The sequence below is a fragment of the Pongo pygmaeus genome, chromosome 10 (assembly GCF_028885625.2).
Source record: "Pongo pygmaeus isolate AG05252 chromosome 10, NHGRI_mPonPyg2-v2.0_pri, whole genome shotgun sequence".
NCBI classification, from domain to species: domain Eukaryota; kingdom Metazoa; phylum Chordata; class Mammalia; order Primates; family Hominidae; genus Pongo; species Pongo pygmaeus.
Genome location: NC_072383.2, coordinates 51619512 through 51640655, shown reverse-complemented (window position 1 = coordinate 51640655; position 21144 = coordinate 51619512). Strand labels below are relative to the sequence as shown.

Genomic DNA, 21144 nt, shown 5'->3' with positions numbered 1-21144 from the left:
TCTCTCACGTCTTGACATTGTATACACTTGCACACAGATGCTATGGAGTTCAGCATCTATACACGTGTCTAACTTGCACTTAAATGTGTGTACACAGCCACAGATATTCACTTTTACCCAAAGCGCTAAGATCTCCGAATCCTGAATTCTGATAACCCGCGCCAGTCTGACTGCTTCCTGGCCCTGCCGAAGCTGGCCAGTTATTTAATTTTGTTCCCTGAATTGAAACCAGACCGAAGACACCTCGGAGAGAAGCTTTGGGAGGAGGGTGGGAGGATGTCTTAGGGGCAGGCCCTGCTCCCCACTTTAGTGGTTTGCTTCTAAGTTGCCCCCAGTAAGTCAGGTTTCTAGCTAGAGTCGGGGCTGTGGTTAAGCTGGCTTGCTCCGGAGAAAAACATCGAATCTTTCTTACCGGATAATTCCTTTTCAAAGATCTCTGTTTGCCTTCCTTTCCTTTCTTATTTTTCTTTTTTCTTCTTCTCTTCTTTCTTTCCTTCTTGTTTCATCCTTCTCTTTTCTCTTTATTTGCTTCTTTCTGTTTTTCTTTTTCTTCCTTTCTCCCTGTAATTGATTTTTTCCTTCTTTTTCCAATCCTTTCTCTTTCTTGTCTTCCTTATTTCTCCCATTTCCTTGTTTCCTTCTTTCTTTATTATACAATTCATTCTTTGCTCTTTTCTCTCTCCAATTATTTCCTTCTCCCTGACTCTCTTTCCTAGCCTTTCTTATTTTTCTCTGGTATGCTGGGCTTAGTGAGGGGGACAGCACCAGGCTCAGTCGCATGCCTCCCTAGCCCAGCTGCTAAGGCTTGGAGTTGACCTTCTCCTGCCTACAGCCTTAGCTCAGCTCCTCCTCACAAGGCGAAGTGTAGGGCTGCCAGTCATCAGCAGCCAGGCCCCAGCAGTCGCCATTAGAGGGAGGAAAAATAGGATTCTGGGGCACATCCACACTAATGCTGATGGCTTCTTGAAGTGTTAGGATTCAGGGGTCATGTATTTTCACTTCCATCACCCCAAAGGAGGCTTGTCTACCAGGCCTACCTTTGGAGAAGTCTGTCCCATCTTTGTCCTGACCTCCGGAGCTGAAACATTAAAATGGCCCAAAGTTGAGCCCAGTTGGTGCTCCCAAGGCTGGAGTCAGGGGAAATGAGCGAGTGGGATTTTGTCAGTCCCAGGTTGAGGGGCAGGTCCAGGGGTCATCCGTGGGCAAGGCCATCTCCCACATGGCCGCCTTTGTTCTCTGCTCCTGGACTGCAGCCCTGCTGGCCCTCCGTCTCCTTTGGTCCTGCAACCACTGCAACCTCTGGGCAGGAGTTTCCTGGTGTTTTGGATTCTTTCTTCAAACCCATTGTCAACTTCACAGGCGGCAGGCAGGGATGCAGGACTGTGTGTGCAGAGACCCTCCCAAATCAGCAGTCTGAGTCAAGGTTATGGGTCTTTGCTTTGTGCAGTGGGTTGGAGGGGTACTGTGCAGAGAGATGTGTGTGTGTGTGTGTGTGTGTGTGTGTGTGTGTAGAGAGAGAGGGAGAGAGAGAGAGTATTGCCTACAGGAGAACAAGAGGGTGTGATGGGGGAAGGTCTTGTCATGCTGATATTGTCCACACTTTTACAGTTTGTAAAGGTGCAAGAGCAGAGTGGACAGGACTTTGTCCAAAGAGGCTCCAAAGCTGAGTCCAAGATGGGCCTCAGGAAGGATTGACTCAGACCTTCAAGCCTTTTTGCCTTAGACAGAGAAAGGCAGCTCCATACACTCCCTTCCCTGCACTGCCACTCCTCAGAGCCCCTCTCTCCCCTGCCTTTCAAAGACTTGTGATTTCATCCTACGGCAAGACCAAAACTTACTTTTTTTTTTTTTTTTTTTTTTTTTTTAGGGATGGGGAATCTTGTAAAATTTTTATGCCAAACGAAGTTATAAAAACTTCCCGGGCGTTGCCTTTTCCAAAGGTTTATATGAATAATAAAGAATGCAGTCGCGTGCACTGGTTCTGGCGGGCTCTCAGTAGGGAGGGGTTAGCAAACAGCATTATCCAACCCTGGGGCACCAGAAAACCCCAGTAGCTCCCCCCTTCAGGGAATACTGGCCCAGAAACAATTGCCCTACAGATTCCTGAGAGAGGCGGGGAAAGCGAAGGGGTGGTGCCCTTGACTCCCTTGAAGTTCAAAGTTCTTTTTTGCCCTTAAGAGAAGAGCCCTTTCTGCTCTCAGCCCACTCGAGAAATTAGCCCAAGGTAGTTTCTCCCCTTCTGGTTGAGAACTGGCTCTAGGTATTCCCAACTCTGTTCACCTTTCAGACACCTGGTTTGCACCTTTCGCTCCCTCAGAACAGGGCTCCCCAGTCTTTCCATCTGGGACACCTAGAGCCAGGGAGCTTTCTCTCAGAGGTGCTTGGCAGGGGTTTTGAGTCTTCTTACAAGGGGCCCTTGCATCGCCATTCCTCAGCCACCTAAGAGTCTAAGTGACAAAGAAACCCCAAACTCAAGGCTACTCCCAAACCCATTTCTCATTTCGAGTGCCCTTGATTCCTCCTGCACCCCCAAAGCCCATGGTGGGAGGGGGAGGGGACCAGAGTGCTCTCTCAGCCCACACCACTTAATACCCTTGTAAACTCCCACGTGCGCTATAAACTTGGATTTTTACAACCAGCATTCCTCCTTAGCTCCGGGAAACTTTGAACTCGGCCTCAGGTTTATTTACTGTGGGGGGGGCGGGGCGGGGAGGAAGGGGTGCTGGGAGCTGAGAAAGGCTGGAGAAAAGAGGAAAAATGTGGGGCAACGGGCTGAGGAGGTGGGAGTCTGGGGTGTGTTGGGAGAGCCAAGACCCTCCACTACAGGTTTGTTTACTATTTAGGGCGGAAGTGGTTTCTAATACAGGCCAGACTGGGTCATTAAGGTCGAAATGAAACTGGGTTTAGAGACGTGGGGGGGTGCTTTATGGCAGCGTCTAGACGAGGATCTTTTGTTCCCGGGCAGTGCTGCGGCTAGAGGGGATTACCCCAAGAGGTTGAGCCCAGAGTGCTGCTGACCTGCAAGGGGGGTTGGACACCTTGGGAGACTGAAGGTGGGTTTGTTTGGGGGCCAAAAAACCCTTTTTCCTCCTTTTTAGAGGGTCACCAAGGACTGGCAGGTTCCTGGCTTGGGTCACAGAAGCCTTTGTTTTTCTTTCATGAAGACCTTCTCCTCTCATCCACCAGAACTCTCTTTTGGAGCTGAGGACATTTCTGGGCTCCACATTGCAGAGAAAGTGGTACCTGCGGGTTTTAAATATTTTTCTCCAAAATCAGGCATTTGGAGGCTAATATTTTGCTTTATAAATAGGTTCATCTTATAGAGTTTCCTGTATCCTAATTTCACAGGAAACATCACCAGCAGGCTAATACTTCCTAATGTGGCTAGTGGATAAACATCTTACCTAGAGAAATGTCACACACACACAAATGTACAGAGGCCCCTCAGTTGCATTCCTGCCCACACTCAACAGACACTGCCAGTGGTTACACACCACAGAGACACAAGCTCTAGATGTGTATGTGGTCAGGTTTACTCCATGCAACAGACAAAAGCACACAAATAATATTCCTTCTTATGTGCACCCATAGGCACACCGAGTTAAATAAAACGTTTGTGTGTGGGCACATGAGGGAATTGTGGGCTGCATATACACCCTAGTTTGCAAATCTTGTCTCACGACCTGACCCACGTTTACAAATTAGAAATTTAGATATCTAAGCTGCAGGGATTCCTACCATCAAAAATGACAGAACCTAGATTTGATAGTCATGATGCTTTTTCCTTTCATCCAACAGAATTGTATTGACAAAAACATTTTCTTTGAATTATACAAAGACAGAAAGAGGAGGGAAAGATGAGATAAGTTGTCCTGAACCTCTGCCCCCAAATAACGAATTTGAAACAGAGACCAATGAAGTGCCCTCACTGAAAGCACTGCAAGGGCCATGATTATCTTTATACAGAAGAAACATGCAGCAAATATAGATGGGTATGGTGACAGTCCCCACAGGTCATCTCCATCTCCAGTGCCAACCCCTACAAAACAAACCTCTGGGGCTTTCTACTGTGGGACACCCAATGTATAAACATCAGGGTGGCCCCAGTATAGGTGTCTTGTTGTGTCTGGAAGAGCCTGGCCATTTGTGCCAGAGGGAAAGCAGCCAGGCCCCACCTTCCCACCCCCAGGAGCTGTGGAGAGGAGAGGGAGGGGGCTGGTTTCTCCTTCTGTCCCCTCCCTCCTTAAAAACAGTGTATAAAAATTCCAATACAGACTTCTCATAGAGAAAAAAAAAAAAAAAGCCCTACCCTCCACACTACACATTTAACTGCGACAGACGGAGACATCTGGCAGAAGGGCGGTGGAGCCAAAAAAATTCCTATAAATTTAAATTCGATGATGGTTACAATTAACTCCACAACAAACGTGTACTTAAACAGAAAGCCGTTGCTGGGCGTTTGGACACAGCTCGAGCTGCACGTGAGAAAGGAGAGCTTCAGAGTAGCTATGGAATGTCCTCAGCTTGAGAATGTGAGGAAACTACGGCCATACTCTTGGCCCTGCCAGCGGAGAGGAGCTCCAGGCCGGCCAGCACCGGCCTATCTCACCTCTGCCTTCCTGTCCTCACCCGCTGGGCTCTGCCCGCCTGCCTCCTCCTCCTCCGCCGCCGCCATGGGAGCATGGAGGATTTTAAGAGGGGAGGGGTTAATAAAAGGGTCAAATAAAATCATAATATTGAACAGAATGAAATTTATCTTTATTTGCCACCAAAAAAATTTCACAGCAATCCCTCTGGGAAGGGAGCAGGGTGGAGAGTGCACATGTACACACGCACTCACGCATAGGAGGAGAGATGGGTGATTTGAATCTCACTGGGGGCGTCCCCCCCTTCCCCTCCAGGTGGAAAGAAACGCTTGGGAAATTTATTTACAAAAATCCAGGCCCCAGCACGGGGGAGGTGCCCAATCCCATCTCTCTACTGCCTCCACCACCCCAATCTTCAATTTTCTTAAAAAAATAAAATAAAAGAGGTAACGACTGCATAGACTATAGCTATAAATCCATGAAGTGGGGCACTGCTTGGAAAAAGATTTGGAAACCTCAATGCACCAATTAAGAAATTTCAGAGGAAGGTTCTACACATTCAGGGGGAGAACAACTAGGCTCGGGCGGGGCCTTGGCGAAAATGGAGGTAGGACACGGACTTTGCGCACCTAACACCAGGTTGAAGGTACAGAAATTTCACAGCAAGGCAGGATCACATTTAGCTGCCCCCTAAAGTAGTGGGGCAAGGTGGGGCGGGGTAGAGGGGGGAGCCCGAGAAGTTTCCGCTGGCAGACATGCTGTCTTAGCGGATCTTTTCACTTGGGCAAGGGAAGGCTTTTAGTTCGAGGATTGTTCGGCTCAGGCGCTCACGACTGTCGCCCCTCCCCACCTAATCCGAGCAGCAAGACATTGTCGCCGAGGTGTGTTTTCTTTTAAATTAAAGTCTTGGCCTCGGCGCCAACGGTGTTCATTCGCCGTGCATCAGACACTTCCCTTCACCCCGTTTCCAGGCCCGGTCCCTGTCCCACAGCGAGAGTCAGATAGAGGGGTCCAGGAGGTTCTGGAATGGAGTGCCTGCCACAGCGGTGGGGGCCAGCCCTGGCCACAGTCCAGTTTTCCATCGGCGGAAAGAAGACGAGTTAGAAAATAAAAAATTAAAATAAAATAATTTTCCCCTCCCCCCGCCCCCAAAAGGGCCCGGTCTGCAGGTTACAGCAGCGGATTTCCCGAGAAATACTGCAGCCGGTCTCTGCTCAGCTTTTTTTCTTTCATCCTTCTGTTCTGAAACCAAATTTTCACTTGTCGGTCCGTCAGGTTCAGCATCCGGGACAGCTGCAGCCGCTTCTCTTTGTTGATATATACGTTGAAGAAAAACTCTCGCTCCAGTTCCCGGATCTGGAATTTCGAATAAGGGCAGCGCTTCTTGCGGGTGCGGGGGGCGCCTGGAGGGAGGGGAGGGGGCAAGTGCGAGGAGAGGGAGGAGAGAGACATGTGAGACCCGGGCGACCCCAGCCCGCTGGGCGCTCAGCGGCCCTTCTCCTAGCCCACCGCGGGCAGCCCTCCCGCCAGGCGGCTGGCTCTCCTGCAGCCGCAGCGCCCGGGCAAGCCTCCACCCCCTGCCAGGTCTAGCGGGTCCCCACCCCCCCGCCACTGCGCGACGCCGTCCCCAGTTCTCAGGCGAGAGCCGCGGCTGACAGGGTCTGGGACAGAAGGAAAGCCCTCCGGGGACACGTGCGTCCCCTCGGGCCCCCTGTCTGCTCCCCCTCCGCCCTCGGGCCCTTCCTGCGCCGCCCTCCTAGTGGTTCGGAAAGCCCACCCCCTCCCTCAGAAATATGGGGGGAAAGCTGAGAACAGGCGCGAAGCAGTGAGATCTGGCGAGAGCAGTCGGGAGGCGGGGAGGAAGCCGGCCAGCAGGCACCGAGACACCAGAGAGCCGCTTCCGGGGCCCTGGCGCCCCGGGACGCCCGCGGGGCAGCGCCTTCCACACCGCAGTTCTAGGCAAGCGCGGAGGCCGCGGACTCAGGAGAAACGCCCAGACCCCCGCCTGGAACGCAGTGGAGTCCTGCGCCGCCTCGCCCCATTCCCCTGTCGCCGCTGACCCGAGTTGCTTGGGTTTCTGCTCGAGGACCCGCGAACACATAGTTTGAACATTTTCAAAACTAGTTTTAAAAAGGATCATAGCCGCCCTGGCTTGCTTCTCCGTTCTCAGGTTCTGCTCCATTGCTCCTCTACCCCACCTCTCCCCTTCTCTGGATCTCTCCCTGTGTTTCCCTCGCCCTCCCCTTTCTCCCCCTCCACCCCTCCCCTCCTCCCCACTCCTCGGCAGCCCGGCTCCCCATGCTTCCTTAAATGCTCCTCTAAGTTCACGATCAAAGTTAATATCGCCCGCAATGGTGGCGCTTTTAAAAATTTCACAGACCGAGGGAGATAACGGGGGAGGGGGGTTCACTCGGCTTTTCCAAACAGCCCTTTTCCCTCACTCCCCACCCCTTCTCCATCGTAAAAAGTCGAGTCGTTGGGAGAGAGGGCTTTGTAGGTTATAATAAAATCCTTTGAATGCTTATAAAACTCCACATAAAATCGGACTGACCCAAAACACGAGGCCGTCCCCGCTCCCCTTGCCTCCCCCCTTCTCTCGCCCTCCCTCTCTCGCTCCCTCCCTCGCTGCCCGCCCGTTCCCCGGCCGCTGCTACCTACTGGGGGCGGCTCCTTTGGCCGGCTCCTTGGCCACGGAGTGGGCTGAACCGGACGAGCTGGGATTTGTGTTCTCCTCCTCAGCCTCCGCCTCGGCACCCGCCTCAGCCCGGGACGCCAGTCCCGAGGCCGGGGGCGCCTCGGGCTCCCCCTTGGCCTCGCCCTTGCCGGAGCAGGGGGGCTCGGCGGGCGCGTCGCCGCCACCGCAGTAGGCGTTGTCGAAGAAACGGTCGAAGGCTTGAGGCAGGACGCTGTTCTTGTTGACTGAGGAGTAGAAGCCGGCGGGGGCTGCGTGCGGGGCGCTGGGATGGTGGTGGCCGCCGTAGGAGCCTTCGTTTTTCATGAGGATCTCGGTGACGGTGGAAGGAGGCAGGCACTCCCGGTGCATAAGCTCGTCGGCGGCCGCATAGCAGGAGGAGTAGCTGTTCCGATGGTGCCACTTGCCGGATGGCTCCAGGCCGTAGGAGACCTCCCGGACCGGGGGCACTTGGGCCGAGTAGGGATAGGAGATCTGACGAGAGGGGGCCTGGGGCAGGAAGGAGGAGACCGTGGAGAACTCAGGCATGTAGTAAGTGCAACTGGGCAGATAGAGGTTGGAGGCGCAGCTCCCTCGCTCGCCGAAATCTGCGCCCCTCTCCTTGCGCGACGGCGAGCAGAAGTTGCCCAGGTTGACCGAGTTAAACATCGTTCTCCTCTCCTGCCGGCTCCGGATGGAGGTTTTGGACCCGGTCTAGCGAGGGGGGAAAATTTGGGAAGGCGAGATGACGCGTTATCCGTCTTAGTCTCTCTCTCTCTCTGAGCACGTGATCCAAAGTAGATATTGTCATATATCAGTTCGGAGCACTTCGCAGACGTAGGAGGGGTTCTCTCTTAGGTAAGATCGGGGACGTTCAGGCGATTGGTTTGCAAACACCGCAGAAACATTATGAAAATCAATTGCAGATTTGTATTCGTTTTTCTCTCGTCACTCCCCTTCTCTCCATACCACAGCACGAGCAAAGGAGGAGAGAGAGGGTTGGGGTGGGGTGGGCGGTGGGATGGGCGAGGGTGGTGGCTGGGAGTGGGTAATTGTATTTTTTTCTAGCTGCTGCTTTTTTCCCCCAGGATTGGGGGAAGGAGGAGGGCTCTCACGTATGGGGGTCTTGCCTCCTTTCTGTGATCAGCACCAGGAGGGTGGGAGTGAGGACTTCTTTCCCCACTGCCTGATTTCCCCAGAGAAGTGAATCCTTTCCCTTAAATCTCAGGGACTCTTACCCTTCCAACCCGCAGAGACACCGCCTGTTCACAAGAGTTTGCAGAAGTCCACTCTTTTCCTGGCCAGAGCTGGGTGTCAAGACTACCTTTCTGGAGTCCTTAGAGAGACTCCCAGAAGAGTATCTGAAGTTTCCCAAAGGTGAGGCAGCCCAGCTGCAAGCCAGTGTCCCAACTTTGTCTGGCTTGCTGTGCTGCCGCTGGCTAGGGAGTCAGATTAGTCATAAATGAGTGGTGAGCAGTGCGCCAGCCGCCCAGCCGGTGCCTGGCGAAGTCTGGGAAAAACCTTCTCTAATGTTGTGTTAAATATTTAGTATGAGAGAGTGGCCCTGGGTGAATATTTCATGCCTGGCTTTATTGTCAATCAATGTGAAGAAAGCTACATCCACTGTGGATTTTCAAATCCCAAACCCCAAAGAAAAGGATTGGAATGAGAGCCATGTATCTTTTATGTCAGGGCCCTTTGGCTTAGTGGCTCAGCCTCAGCTAGTGGGCTGAAAAGAAGCCTAGTGTAGGGGTCCAGGAAGAATATGGTGGGGGGGACTAGGTTTGGGGTTCTTATCCGTGGATGATTTTGGGGACTGTAAGGTGGGCGGTGGGGCCAGGTATGTGTCTCCAGAAGAGACTAGCCAGACAGTGGAAAGGAGCGGTGGATGCTGTGGCATCGGGGAGGCCCAGCGGCCACTCCCTAGTCAAAGCCCCCAGCCTCTGTCCCTGGGGCTGTGACCAGATCTTAGTGCCTCCTTCCTATTTCTCAGCCCTGTCCTGCCCTCCTACAAGTCTGTCAGCCTCCTGGATAGCTGTAGCCCAAGGAGTAGGCTCACTCATTCTGCATCCCCAACCCCTTGCCTTCCATCCCTCTGAGCACCACAGGACACATCTGGGCATCTGAAAATCACTTTACTGAAAGGCTCTGGACTGGGTCCAAGGGGCCAAAAGCAACCGGCATGAGCTGAAAGCAACCTTGGATCCAAAGAGGAGCTGCCAGGGCACAATTTGTTTGGGAAGGAGGGGAAGAACCGAAGCCCCTAAGGGCTCAGCCCAATGCACACTCAGGGGAAAACAAAAAATAGCCCAAACTCTCTTTACACCCATAACCCTCAGTTAAAATTCGTTTCCACTTAAAGAAATTAGAATGGATTTGTCTTGATGAAACATGATGAGGTGCTGCGGCTCCCAAACCAGATAAGGAGGACACAAAAAATTGTAGCTTGTCTCCATATGTAACCCCTAAAATCCATTCCTCCTCAATGCTCCTGCCTCCTCAAACTTGCTCAGCATTTAGAGTGACACCTGAGTGGAGTCTGCCTCCACCACGGGTCCCATTCTCAGGGTGGTTCTGGAATACTCAGGGATAGGTCTCAGGTGCCCCCCACCCACTCAATGCTGGGCGCTACTCCTTTAGTTCTGGTCAGATCTTAAACTGAAGCAAAGAAGAACTAGATTGGGGCTTTGCTGAAGTGTGAGACTTCTATTGGTAAGGGGCCACGAAAAGAAAAATCTGCTGTGTTTCCTTTTTCCTCTAGCCCTTTTTATAGGGTGAGCTGGGGCCAGCATTTTTAATTATAGTGGTGGGGAACTGTGGACTATGGCTTTTAATGGGGTTCACACTGACCTCATTAAACTCGAGTTTATTGAAGGCAAAATGCTGCCCAAACAGTGATGGGAACCAGCAAGAGGGAAGCGAGAGGTACCCCTATCCTCACAGAGGTGTGGATGAGGGCTCAAGTCTCAGATCCCGCTTTCTCCACTTCCACCCAAGGCTCTGCTTCCTTCCCCCTCCTGGCCCTCCAGGGTGATGTGGGGCCCAATCCCCCAAGGCAGATTCAGCATAGCCAGGGCTGAGATGGAGGTAGGGGCTGCTTCCTGTGAGGAGACAGCTGCTGGACTGAGCACTTGAATTTGACCACCAAAGTTTATTCCCGGGCTACCATAAAAGTGAGCCAGGCGGCAACAAGGAGCTGCTGGAGGCCCTATTTCCTTGAAACAAAAAAGAAATGCAAGAAAGAATGTCAAAGAGTTGATGTCTAGGAAACGCTGGGGTCTCCCAACAGAGACTTCTGGAAAGTAATATTCCTCCCCTTAAAAGTAAGGCATGAAGTTTAAAATGTTCTCTAGTGTTGATATGGCTTAGTTTTTCAACAAATCAAAAAACCCTTAGCAACTGTCAGTTGCTGCTAAGGTCAAGGAAAGAAGGCCCTGGCCACTGAGGTCAGCTAGACATTTACTGGCAAAAATGCCCATGGTCTGGAGTAGCCTCCCTGCCCAGCCCTGGGTCCAGGCTACCTGGACACTTCAGCTGAGATGCTTGCCCTAGGCTGCACCCTCTCAGCCTGTGGATTCTGGCCACAGCATCAATACCTTCCTATACAGGACCCATCCCTGGCCCCCAATCCCTTCCTTGTCAAGCCCGCTCCAGGTGGCTTATTTGTATCTTATCTGGTGGGTGCCTGTGAGCCCTCCATCTGCTTTGAGTCCTGGCCTTCACCTGAAATTCTCTGCAGCAGGGCCATCCGGCCCTCCCCACTGGCTCTTGGTGTCCTCAGTCAGTGCCATCAGCCAGCCTGGCCGCTAGCAGGCGGCTGTGGTCTGGGCAGCTGTCCAGGTAGCCTGACCAAAGTTAAGGCAGACTCCAGCACCCTTCCCTCCCACACACGGACAACAGGGGCAGCTTCAGAAGGGGACAGTGTCTCCTAAATTCTACACTGGGCGGCTCCCAGAACAAACTCCCGCACACAGCGTTGGGGCCTCCTGTTAGCTTGTTTACCTCCTCCGCTGCTCTGGGTTCTAGAGAGCAGATCGTGATAGGGAAAGGAGCCCATCCCACAGACCATGAACTGGGGAGGAAAATGCTAAAAGGAGAAATGGGGCCCACATGTGCTCCAGTGGGCTTGGATTGTAAATTTAGCCTGTGTGGAGTCAATAAAAAGATAAGCGGAGAGAGTCCCACACATGGACACTCTCATTTGTTCACAGGCTGGGCCAGCAAGGAGACTTCATTAGAAATTGGCTTTCACCTTCTTGCCTATATTTCTCTCCCTTACAGTAATATCACTGCCTGCAATAATCCCTTTAGTATGCTTTGGGATTTTCAGGTCAGTGGTTTATCTTGCACCCAGGACACCCCAGCCCCAGCCAGGGAACAAGAAGCAGGTAGAACTGCTAGTTCCTGGCTTCCACCTCTTCTCAGACTTGGCCATTGCCCCAAGCCTCAGTCCCCAAGTCAGGCCACCTAAGCTGGTGGACGCTGCTCAGAGGTTACTGGGACCTATGGAGGAGGTAGTGGGGAGGGAGAAGGACAGCTCCTTTGCCCCCACAGGCCCCGCCCAGCTTCCTCTGTGGAGAGATTGTCCCAGGATGCTAGCAACCTGACCCTATTTCTTCCCATAAAAGCCCTATTTTACGAGCTGGTTTCACTGGCCCCCTCACCAAATGCTCCCAAATGAAGGAAATGTCTTAAAAGCAGGCTGGAAATGGAGCCGCTGCTATTGGGCTTTAGTTTCCTAAGCCAGTTGCAGTGGCACAGAAAATACCTTTTCTGGGCGGGATTGCCCTGTTGGGCCACCCAGATCTCCCGCCTCACCGCAGAGCAGAGGCGGGTTGGCCGGAGCCCTGATTCTCTGGCTTTAGCTCCTACATTAAGGCTCGGACCTAGTCCTCCTGATCAAAGTGAGCTCGCGGCATTTTTATGAGATCAACTTCAGTGACTCTTTACTAGCGATCAGATGCCTGGGTCGAAAATGCAAAAGGGAACGAACAGCTAATCAATCCAAAAGGAAAAAGAAAAGAGAGGGGTGGGAAGGCATGGGGTGAAAAAATTCAGGTGACACAAAGCAAAAAGATCCAGTCACCAAAAACAAAAACAAAAAAAGATCTTTTGCCCCCAGCAAGAATCATTTGTTTGGGATCTGTTCCAGCCTCCAGGCCCTGCCTTCTGCCTGCACATTCTGCCCTGATTTCCGGAACCTGGAAGCCTAGGCAGGCAGGGGGGAACTCTGACTCGCCTGTGCTCTGAAGCTTGATCCGAAAGCTTCCACAGTGAGGACTGCTCCGTGGGGTGAGTGTGGTGGCCTATGCCTCCTTGCCCCAGCAGGGAAGGTGCCTTCTGCTCAGGATTTACAAGTCTCCCCCATTTTGCTGCTTTCCTTTCTGTGGGCTCAGTGGTTTTCTCCTCACTACAGTCAGAAGTTGAGTTACAGGAAGATTCGCCAGAGATTTATCGCCTGGCCCCAAACTTGGAGAGCCTCGTTGTCATAAACAGCCATCTATTGTCTAGACTTTTATCTCCGGGTATGGATCGTGCATTAGCGAGGCTCAGGAGACATGGGGCTGGCTCTGTGGGGTGTTTATGCAGCCGGTGCCTGCCCCCAGGCCCCAGGGGTTTCTTTGGGTCATTTTATGAGAGTGCACACATTTGTGTACGCTCTTGGAGCTGGGCAGGTACGCCTGAGTGCTCACGAGTGGAGGCCCAAGGTAGGGAAATCTCTTTTTCTCTGTGTTGGGGAACATTCTGGTGCATGTACTTGTGTGTTGGGTGAGAATTTGTCACGGTATCCTTTGTTTCTGGGGCTTTTTAAGTGTTCCTGCCTGGGCTTTTTCAGGTTTTATTAACCTGCATCCGCTTGGCCTGTTTATGTCCCTTCCAAGCAGATCATCTGGTGTTTTTCAATATTGGAGTGCATTGTGTGTATTTGGCTTCTCTCAGGAAATGGTTTTGGGTGATACCTTCCCAGGCTTACTCCCTCAGATACCCCCACCCACCCTGAATCACACCTCAGTCTTTGCCTTCACCAGGTTGTCTGGCCCTGCCCCACTCTCTGCAAGTCCCTAAATCTCCAAAGTGCCTGCCAATTTTATGTCACAGACATGAAGCACATTTTTGTAGGGTGAGGTCTGGTTATCTCTATCTTTCCCACACTAGGGGAAAGTGTCCAGCTCATAAACCACCTCACTAACTGGAGCTCCCCTTCCCAGACTGAGGGGACATAAGAAAGGGCCTCCCCAGTCCATTTCAACTGTTTAAAATACTATCCACGGAACTCTAGATACTGCCAAAGAGAGCCTGCTGTTCCCTCCCCGGGGCTTCCCGGCTACCCCTCCAGCCCCTTGAGCTCAGGCATTTTGTAACATAAGTGGCACTTTGCCCAGATCAAACGTCTATGGCAGAGACACTTATCACCTTAGATCTTGGGGTCAGAGCTGCTTTGAAAGCCAGGATCATTTAACATCACCAGAAATAATCAAATTCTCTCCCTTTGTTTTTTATGATGAAAACACAGGGTAAGAGAGCACCAGGCACTGAGGCCTGGGAGCTCCACAGACCAACACCCCTGCTCCTGGCGGCTCCTACCTGGGACTTAGACCCTCAGGTCCCTAATATCCCGGAGGTGCTCTCAATCAGAAAGGTAAAGTGGGGGGTGGGGGCAGATCCCACAGGCCATTTTTCCAGTTGAGGAGGGTGGAGGTGACAACAATTAGAGGCTTTTGGAGCATCAGATTGAACCAGAATTCCCCATCATTGTTTTCTGTGCATCCTTCCCATCCCTTGCCATTAGAATTTCAATTTAAAAAGCAATGATTAGGCCGTAAAATGGCTTCATGAGCCCAGAGGAGACGAAAACGAGCTGTGAGGTCCAGGAAAAAGGTAAGTCCTCCGCAGATATCCCCACATCAATTATTTTTCTCTCCTTCTTTCTCTCTGTTCATTCCCAGCGCTACCCTGGAGGAAAAGGATCAAGGATCTCAGTTCGGGATCCTTCCTCCCTGAGGCTTCTAGCTGAGCCTGCCCACTGCCCACCGCCAAAGGCTGCCGCGGCGGATCTGGGGCTCTTTCGGTCTCGCCGGCCGGCTGCGGCGCCGCCTTACGCTCCCGGTCTCCCTGTCTCCCTCCATTCTTGCCTCACTCCTCCCCTAGACCAACAAATATCCAATATATTTGTTTCTCCGCACCCCAGGCCTCCGCGCAGTCAGCTCAGCGCTCGGGGATCGCTGCCCCCGCACTGGGTCCTTACGCACTTTGCTTCCAGTCCCACCGACTACAGCCTCTTTCTTTGCTAGCTGCCCGGGTAAAACGCTTCTGTCGCACTTTCCTGCTTCTCCCCCTTTCTTTCCGCCTCTGGATCTGAGAAAGAAATAAAACCAAGTCTCCTACCGCACCAGCCCTCCCCAGCCCTGCTGCCTCACTTCTCCTTACCGAGTGTACCGCCTTGTTTTCTGAAGGAAACCGTAACATTCAGACATTTAAGCTGTAAATGAACTTTTCTTTATGACGTTTAATTTTCTCTCCAATTCTTAGGTCCTGCTCCGCTTCTCAGTGGAATGGAACGGATTTAGAAGCCTGCAGTAGGGGAGTGGGGAGTGGAGAGAAGGAGCCCAGAGTTACAGACAGCGGCGAGAGATACAGAAGACCGGGAGATAGAGAAAAAGAGAGGCAGGGGAAGGGAGGGGGAGAAAGGAGGGAAGGAAGGGTCCCCAGCTAGCGGGGAGCGGAGCCAGAGAGAGAAAAAGAGAGAAAAGTTTCCCGGAGTCTTCATTAGTTGATTTCCCTGTCCGCCGCTTTCCCTGGCCGGCTCACCCCCGGTAAAGGAAGGAGGGGCGTCTTTATTTTTTTAAGGCCCCAAAGAGTCCGAAGTTTACAAGACCAGAAATGCCACGGCCGCGTCCTGGCAGAGAGAAAAGGCTGAAATGGAGGAGCGGCGCCTTCCTTATAAGGTACGATGCTAACTTGACCTTCACTTTGTCCTGGCGCCCCCGCCCACCCAGACTGCTGCAGGCGGCCGGGCGGCGGAGAGCAACAGCCGACCCCTGCTTCTGCCTCCCTCCCGCCTCTTTCTATCTTTCAGTCTTTCTCTCTCGTCTTTCTTATCTTCATTTCCCTCCTTCTGTCTTGTTCTTCCTCTGTTTTCTGTCTTTTCATTTTCATTTCCTTGCTTCCCTCTTTTTCTCCTGCTGTTCTTCCTGCCCGCTTTCTTTCACTCATTCTTTTCACCCTTGCCGGCTGGTTTCACAGCTTCCCTGAGTTCTCTCTTGCCTTGTTCTCAGGCACTTCCTTGATCTCTTTCTCTCTCTTCCCAGCCTTCTGGTCCCTTCTGGTCTCAAATCCCGGAAACAACAACAACAAAGATATTTTCAGTCCTTCCTTCATCCCTGTTCTGAACTGGCCTTCACGGCCCCAGCCTGGCTTTTGCCCCACCCAGGTGTTCCTGGGGGAGAGGGAGAAGGCCAATTTGGGACCAAAAAAGGCTTCACTTTGGGACCAGTGCCCACTTGGGGATGACAATGAAATTGGTTTGGATAAGACCCTGTCTTCCTCACACTGGCCACACCTGCAAAGTCTCTGTGACTCTAGTGGCCTTGGACTGAGAGCAAAGCCTCAGGCTGTGGGGACGTGGGGAAAGCAGATCCCACAGCTCCTAAAACTATGGGGAGGGGAGCAGAGTTCAAGTACCAAATTGTGGTTCACCCTTCTCTGGCTTTCAGCCCCTAAAATCTTAGAGCTTTCCCTTAAGACATCTGAGGAGGAGATTTAGAGAACTGGGATTTATAGAGATTAACGCATATGTAAAAATAGGATAGAGAAAGACTATAAGGGCCTCTCCACCTTGTCTATTGCTGCCTCCCAGGCTCCAGCAGAGCCTCTGACATTAACTCTAATCATATCTTGTGTGGCTATAAAATAATATCATTGACACCCCTGTAATCATCTATTATCCCCTTACTTGTAATGATTACAATACTAGAGGAGGCAGGTCTATGCTGACAAAGTAAAGCCAAGCAAATATCCTGGAAAATGAAACCAGATCAGGGGCATTGAAACTCGATCTCTTGTGCATTCTTGAGTATGTTCCAAAATCTATAAGCTCCTGCCTAGGTCCTCCTTGATTTAGGAGTAGCCATTTTGTAGAGCTTAGGGTGATGTTGGGAGACCCTACTATCTCCTTTTCCTCTACATCCCATACACCCCTGGCCCCTCCTCCTCTGCACAGACATCAGAGAGGGTCAGACAATAAAAGAGAAATGCTTTCTCTCTCTCCCTCTACAATTATCCGAATAATTGCATGAATTCTTCCTGGAATACCACTGTGTAGTCAGGGTCAGGATTTCAGCAGGAAGTGCAGGGGACAGAATTCCAAATGGGGGAAGCTGAGAGAGTCCTGCGTTCTTACATTCCCAGACTTTATAGTTCTGTCTAGTGTTACATTGTTTCTTCAGGCAAAGATCTTTGTTCCCCTTCAGTCATATTTCTCCCTTCCCCCTCCCTTTCTTTCTCTTTCCCTTCCCCCTTTTTTGAGTCCCTTTAAAGGAGACTCAAATCATCTTCTGCTCTTAATAGATGACTATAAAAGTAAAATTAATTCCCCCCTGCCCTTTAATATCAATATCTCTCCGTTAAGTATGCACATTGGCGAGAATAAACAGAATTAAGTGCTGCAACCCAAACCAGCAATTACACCCAAGGTTTTTGTTTTTTTTTTAACTTTATTTTCATTGGGTCTGGCTTATCTGGGGGTGTTCACTCTGGCAAGAGATAACCAGGGGGCATTTGTATTTTTTTTACAAGCTCGTTGGGGCCTAAGCCAGTACCGACCTGGTAGAAAAGCAACCACGAAGCTAGAGAGAGAGCCAGAGGAGGGAAGAGAGCGCCAGACGAAGGTGAAAGCGAACCACGCAGAGAAATGTAGGCAAGGGAGCAAGGCGGCAGTTCCCGGAACAAACGTGGCAGAGGGCAAGACAGGCACTCACAGACAGAGGTTTATGTATTTTTATTTTTTTAAAATCTGATTTGGTGTACCATGAGGAAAAGGGAAAATCTGGGGAATTGGAGTACAGAGAGAATAATCCGGGTCCTAGCTCGCCACATGAACGCCCAGAAGGAGAGAACGCTGGAAAAACCTGAGCGGGTGCCGGGACAGCACCCGGCTCGGGTCAGCCACTGCCCCACACCGGGCCCACCGAGCCCCCCCCCGCGCGGCCACCCGGGCTTCCTTGCTCTTCTTATCATCTCCATCTTTATGACGAGGCTTGTTATTAACAAGACCAGAGAGCTGGCCACACACCTCTATCTCAGCCGCGCCCGCTCAGCCGAGCAGCGGCCGGCGGGGGGACTGGGAGGCGCTAATTAATTGATTCCTTTGGACTGTAAAATATGGCGGTGTCTACACGGAACCCACGGACTCATAAACAATATCTCTGTTGGGCGTGAGTGCACTGTCTCTCAAATAATTTTTCCATAGGCGTATGTCAGAGGGTTCTGGATTTTTAGTTGCTAAGGAAAGACCCAAATGGGACTAATTTCAGGAGGCCCAAACAGAGTCCTTTCATTGTCAGAAAATGCTTCCCCAAAGGGGTTGGGAGTGTGTTTTGTTGGAAAAAAGCTTGGGTTATAGGAAAGCCTTTCCCTGCTAAATTGTGTAGACCCAGCTCAATTTAAGAATTACAAGGAAGGAAAGGGGTTGTGTAGGCCGGAAGCCTCTCTGTCCCGGCTGGATGCAGGGGACTTGAGCTGCTCCGGGATTTGAGAGGAACATAGAAGCAGAGGTCCAGCCTGTGCTTCACGCTGATTCTTACACTTAAGATTCAAAAACAAATTTTTAAAAGTGAAACCAGCCCTAGCCTTTGGAAGCTCTTGAAGTTTCAGCACCCACCCAGGAATCCACCTGCCTGTTACAGGCCTCTCCAAGACACAGTGGCACCGCTTTTCTAACTGGCAGCACAGAGCAACTGTTTAATATGCTTATATTAGGTCTAGAAGAATGCATCTTGAGACACATGGGTAACCTAATTATATAATGCTTATTCCATACAGGAGTGATTATGCAGTGGGACCCTGCTGCATACGGGACTTTGCACTCTAAATATAGACCCCAGCTTGGGACAAAGTTGCAGTAGAAACGTAGACATAGGAGAACACTTAAATAACTGATGCATGTAGACATAGAAGGGGTATTTAAAAGACAGAAATAATAGAAGTACAGAAGAACAGAAAAAAGACTCAGCAGATGGAGATTACCATTCCCAATGCCTGAACTTCCTCCTGCTATTAAGATTGCTAGAGAATTGTGTCTTAAAAAGTTCATGAACCCAGAATAATGCAATTTCAGTGTATTTAGTACACACACACAGTATGTATATAAACACAACTCACAGAATATATTTTCCATACATTGGGTAGGTATGCACTTTGTGTATATATAATAATGTATTTTCCATGCAGTTTTAAAATGTAGATATATTAATATCTGGATGCACTTTCTATGCACTGGTTTTATATGCCTTATGGAGTATATACTCACATGTAGCTAGATAGACTCAGGACTGCACATTCCTTGTGTAGGATGTGTGTGTGTGGTGGTTTTATGCATAAATAAAGTTTTACTTGTGGTGAATATACATGCTGTATGTAATCTTTCTCCAGTAGGTTGCTTTCACATACAGTAGATTAAAGTGCCTCTGTGTGTATATTTTATAAAGAAATATATTTTCTATGCCAACAATGCACCCATAATACAGATATCTGTGCATTTTAGACTGTGTTTCAATTTACTGGCAGCACTATGACCAGGTGTGTGCTTTATGAAACATCTTTTCCATCTCTGCATGTGGACTATGCACCTTTTACAGAGAGCTTCCCAAGCAAGGGCTGCTGGGGGGTTCCATCCTCACAGACCTGTCTTTGAAGGAAGCTCTCCACTCTGGGCCGGGTAAACTGACAAAGTGAAGACTTGCCTCCTGAGTGTCTCTGGCTGGAAGAAGAGAAATCACCTGCTGGCAACGGGCTGGTTTAGATTGGCTAAAGGTCCAGCTGTGTTTGGTCTTGTCGAGGCCCAGTTTCTTGGCTCCTATGCCAGGCTCCAGCGGGCGGCACAGGTCTTAGGAACCTCCAGGGCAGAGCCTCTAGCGATGAGAAGCCGGGCAGGAGGGCGGGCAGCCGCTGTGGGGACACCGAGTGCCCGGCAGAGGGAAGGAGCTAGGATAAAGGTCTAGTTCACGCAGCCCGGCCAGCGCCTCAGACTCCAGCCGCTCTTGGAGGTCTCTCACACTCCCAGGGCGTCCCCCCAGGCCTAGGGTGCTCAGGGACGAGCGACTGGACAGATCCGGGTCTCGGCGAGGTAGCCTCCACAGCTCCGGCCAGCAGGGGTCATCTCATCCTTCGCGGGGGCACAGCAGCCCTCCGGAGGAGACCAGAGCTGCTGGCGCTGTCGGGCGCGGGAGCTGCTCGAGTCAGCCGGGGCTGTGGGCGCGCCGGGTTTCCTCTCCCTGGACCCTGGAGAGGATCGCAGCCGGGACCACGACGGTCGGGGAATTGGACCAAGATCTCACAGCCTTCGCCAGAGGGCCGGGATGCTGAGCACTCCAGGCGCGAGTCAGGGAGTGTCCCAGGCGCCCGCGTCGTCCACCAGTGCCCGGCGCGTCTTTGTCTCGGGGCCTCGGCTAGAGTGGCAACCGAGAGCAGCGCGCAGGGCTGCAGCGCGGAGCGGAGGGCGAAGCTGGGGAGTCCTGCAGCGGCGGACGCGGGCCAAGGCCTCTCCGCGGAAAACCGGCAGCGCCGTCTCGACCGAGGCACACGCAGAGGGGCGGCCGCTCGCACCAAAGGCTGAGCATAGGCGCGCTGTGGGATCGGGGCCTGCCTTCCACCTCCCGCTGAATTACACCGGAACCTTCCGCGCCTCCAGGTGCCATGCAGAGAGGATTGGCGGCTCCAGAGTGTGTTTCTCGCGCGGCCTGGGGCCGAAAAACCGCTTTTGCTTTGCTGGATATAGCAGGGAGTGTGGGCAGGGGCTCCGGCCTGGCCGGAACCCCAAGTCCCGGGAGTTTGCTTTGTTCGCGGGCCGGGGCCAGCGGTCCCTGCTCAGCTCTGGGTCTCAGCCATCGATCGCGCCGGATTTCCGGCAACAGTAGCATCCACAGAACCCAGACGGCCAGACCCATCACCTGCCAGCTCGACAGCGGCTTAGTGGCTTTAAATACTCAGTTTCGTCTGTGCACGTCGGAGTGGAGCAGAATAACTGCAACAATAACCAGGTCCAAATACAGAACTCACTCGGGCGATATAAGTTTATACGCGCACAACAGCAGAATTATTGTCTACCTAAATTATCTGGATATTTCTTCCCTTTTCTTGCTCCTCAAAACCCGGCGAGAGACACTGAGTGCTTTGTCTTAAAGTTAGTGGAGTACATTGTAGTTTGGGGGCTTAAACTGGACAAATAGTTGCAACATAGAGGAAATCCTCACCCAGATGGAGAGCTCAGCTGCGACCTAAGTATTGGGATCGCGGTTCCAACCGTGACCTCCTCTTTGGCCGGGAGACCCAACGATTTGTTTTTCAGTCATAGGAAGGAGGCAACATCCTTCTCTGGCAACATCCCCAGTGTTTGCGTTGAGTCTCTGGACCTGCAGAGACACCACCCAACTAGGTGCCTTCTCTCTCAAATTGGGAGTATCTCTGAGAATAAATTAAAGGCCACTTATTTGCGGCCTTCCTAAATCCTCCTTTTTCTTTTGCCAGAGATGTCCCTATTGTTGATCCTTCCTGTGTAGACACGTCATAAGAGTCAGATATTCTTTTGCCTGGATTTCCTGGGATTCTGACTCCTCCTACCTTCCTCTATTCAGACCCAGGCTCAAACACCAGGCCCCTCCCCCAGCTCAT

The 21144-nt window shown here is 51.7% G+C and overlaps 1 protein-coding gene and 1 long non-coding RNA gene across 4 annotated transcripts; one reads left to right on the top strand and one right to left on the bottom strand.

Moving 5' to 3' along the window:
* Positions 1-4736: 4736 nt before the first annotated feature.
* HOXC11 (homeobox C11) lies at positions 4737-8068 on the bottom strand. Of its 2 annotated transcripts, none has more exons than XM_063672789.1 (2): positions 7241-8068; positions 4737-5989 (listed from the first exon to the last, which is right to left on the bottom strand). In XM_063672789.1, the coding sequence occupies exons 1-2, from the start codon at positions 7924-7926 to the stop codon at positions 5584-5586; spliced, it is 1092 nt and encodes a 363-aa protein (XP_063528859.1). In that variant the 5' UTR covers positions 7927-8068; the 3' UTR covers positions 4737-5583. The 2 variants fall into 2 exon arrangements, with proteins under 2 accessions (XP_063528859.1, XP_054298360.1); XM_054442385.2 differs by having other exon boundaries at positions 7245-8027.
* On the top strand, positions 7261-18877 carry LOC129009459 (uncharacterized). 2 transcript variants are annotated; one of them, XR_008492775.2, is made up of 5 exons: positions 7261-8115; positions 8511-8634; positions 12410-12549; positions 13772-15203; positions 17053-18877. It is a non-coding gene; the product is annotated as an uncharacterized LOC129009459 (long non-coding RNA). The 2 variants fall into 2 exon arrangements; XR_010127808.1 differs by lacking the exon at positions 8511-8634 and having other exon boundaries at positions 7310-8115.
* The last annotated feature ends 2267 nt before the right edge of the window (positions 18878-21144 follow it).

What these genes read in the sequence shown, in the direction of transcription:
- HOXC11 (XM_063672789.1), bottom strand. Translation starts at nt 7,926, where the DNA reads ATGTTTAACTCGGTCAACCTGGGCAACTTCTGCTCGCCGTCGCGCAAG. An exon ending in AAAGGAGCCGCCCCCAGTAG is followed by an intron (nt 5,990 to 7,240) that starts GTAGCAGCGGCC and finishes CCCTCCCTCCAG; the next exon opens with GCGCCCCCCGCACCCGCAAG.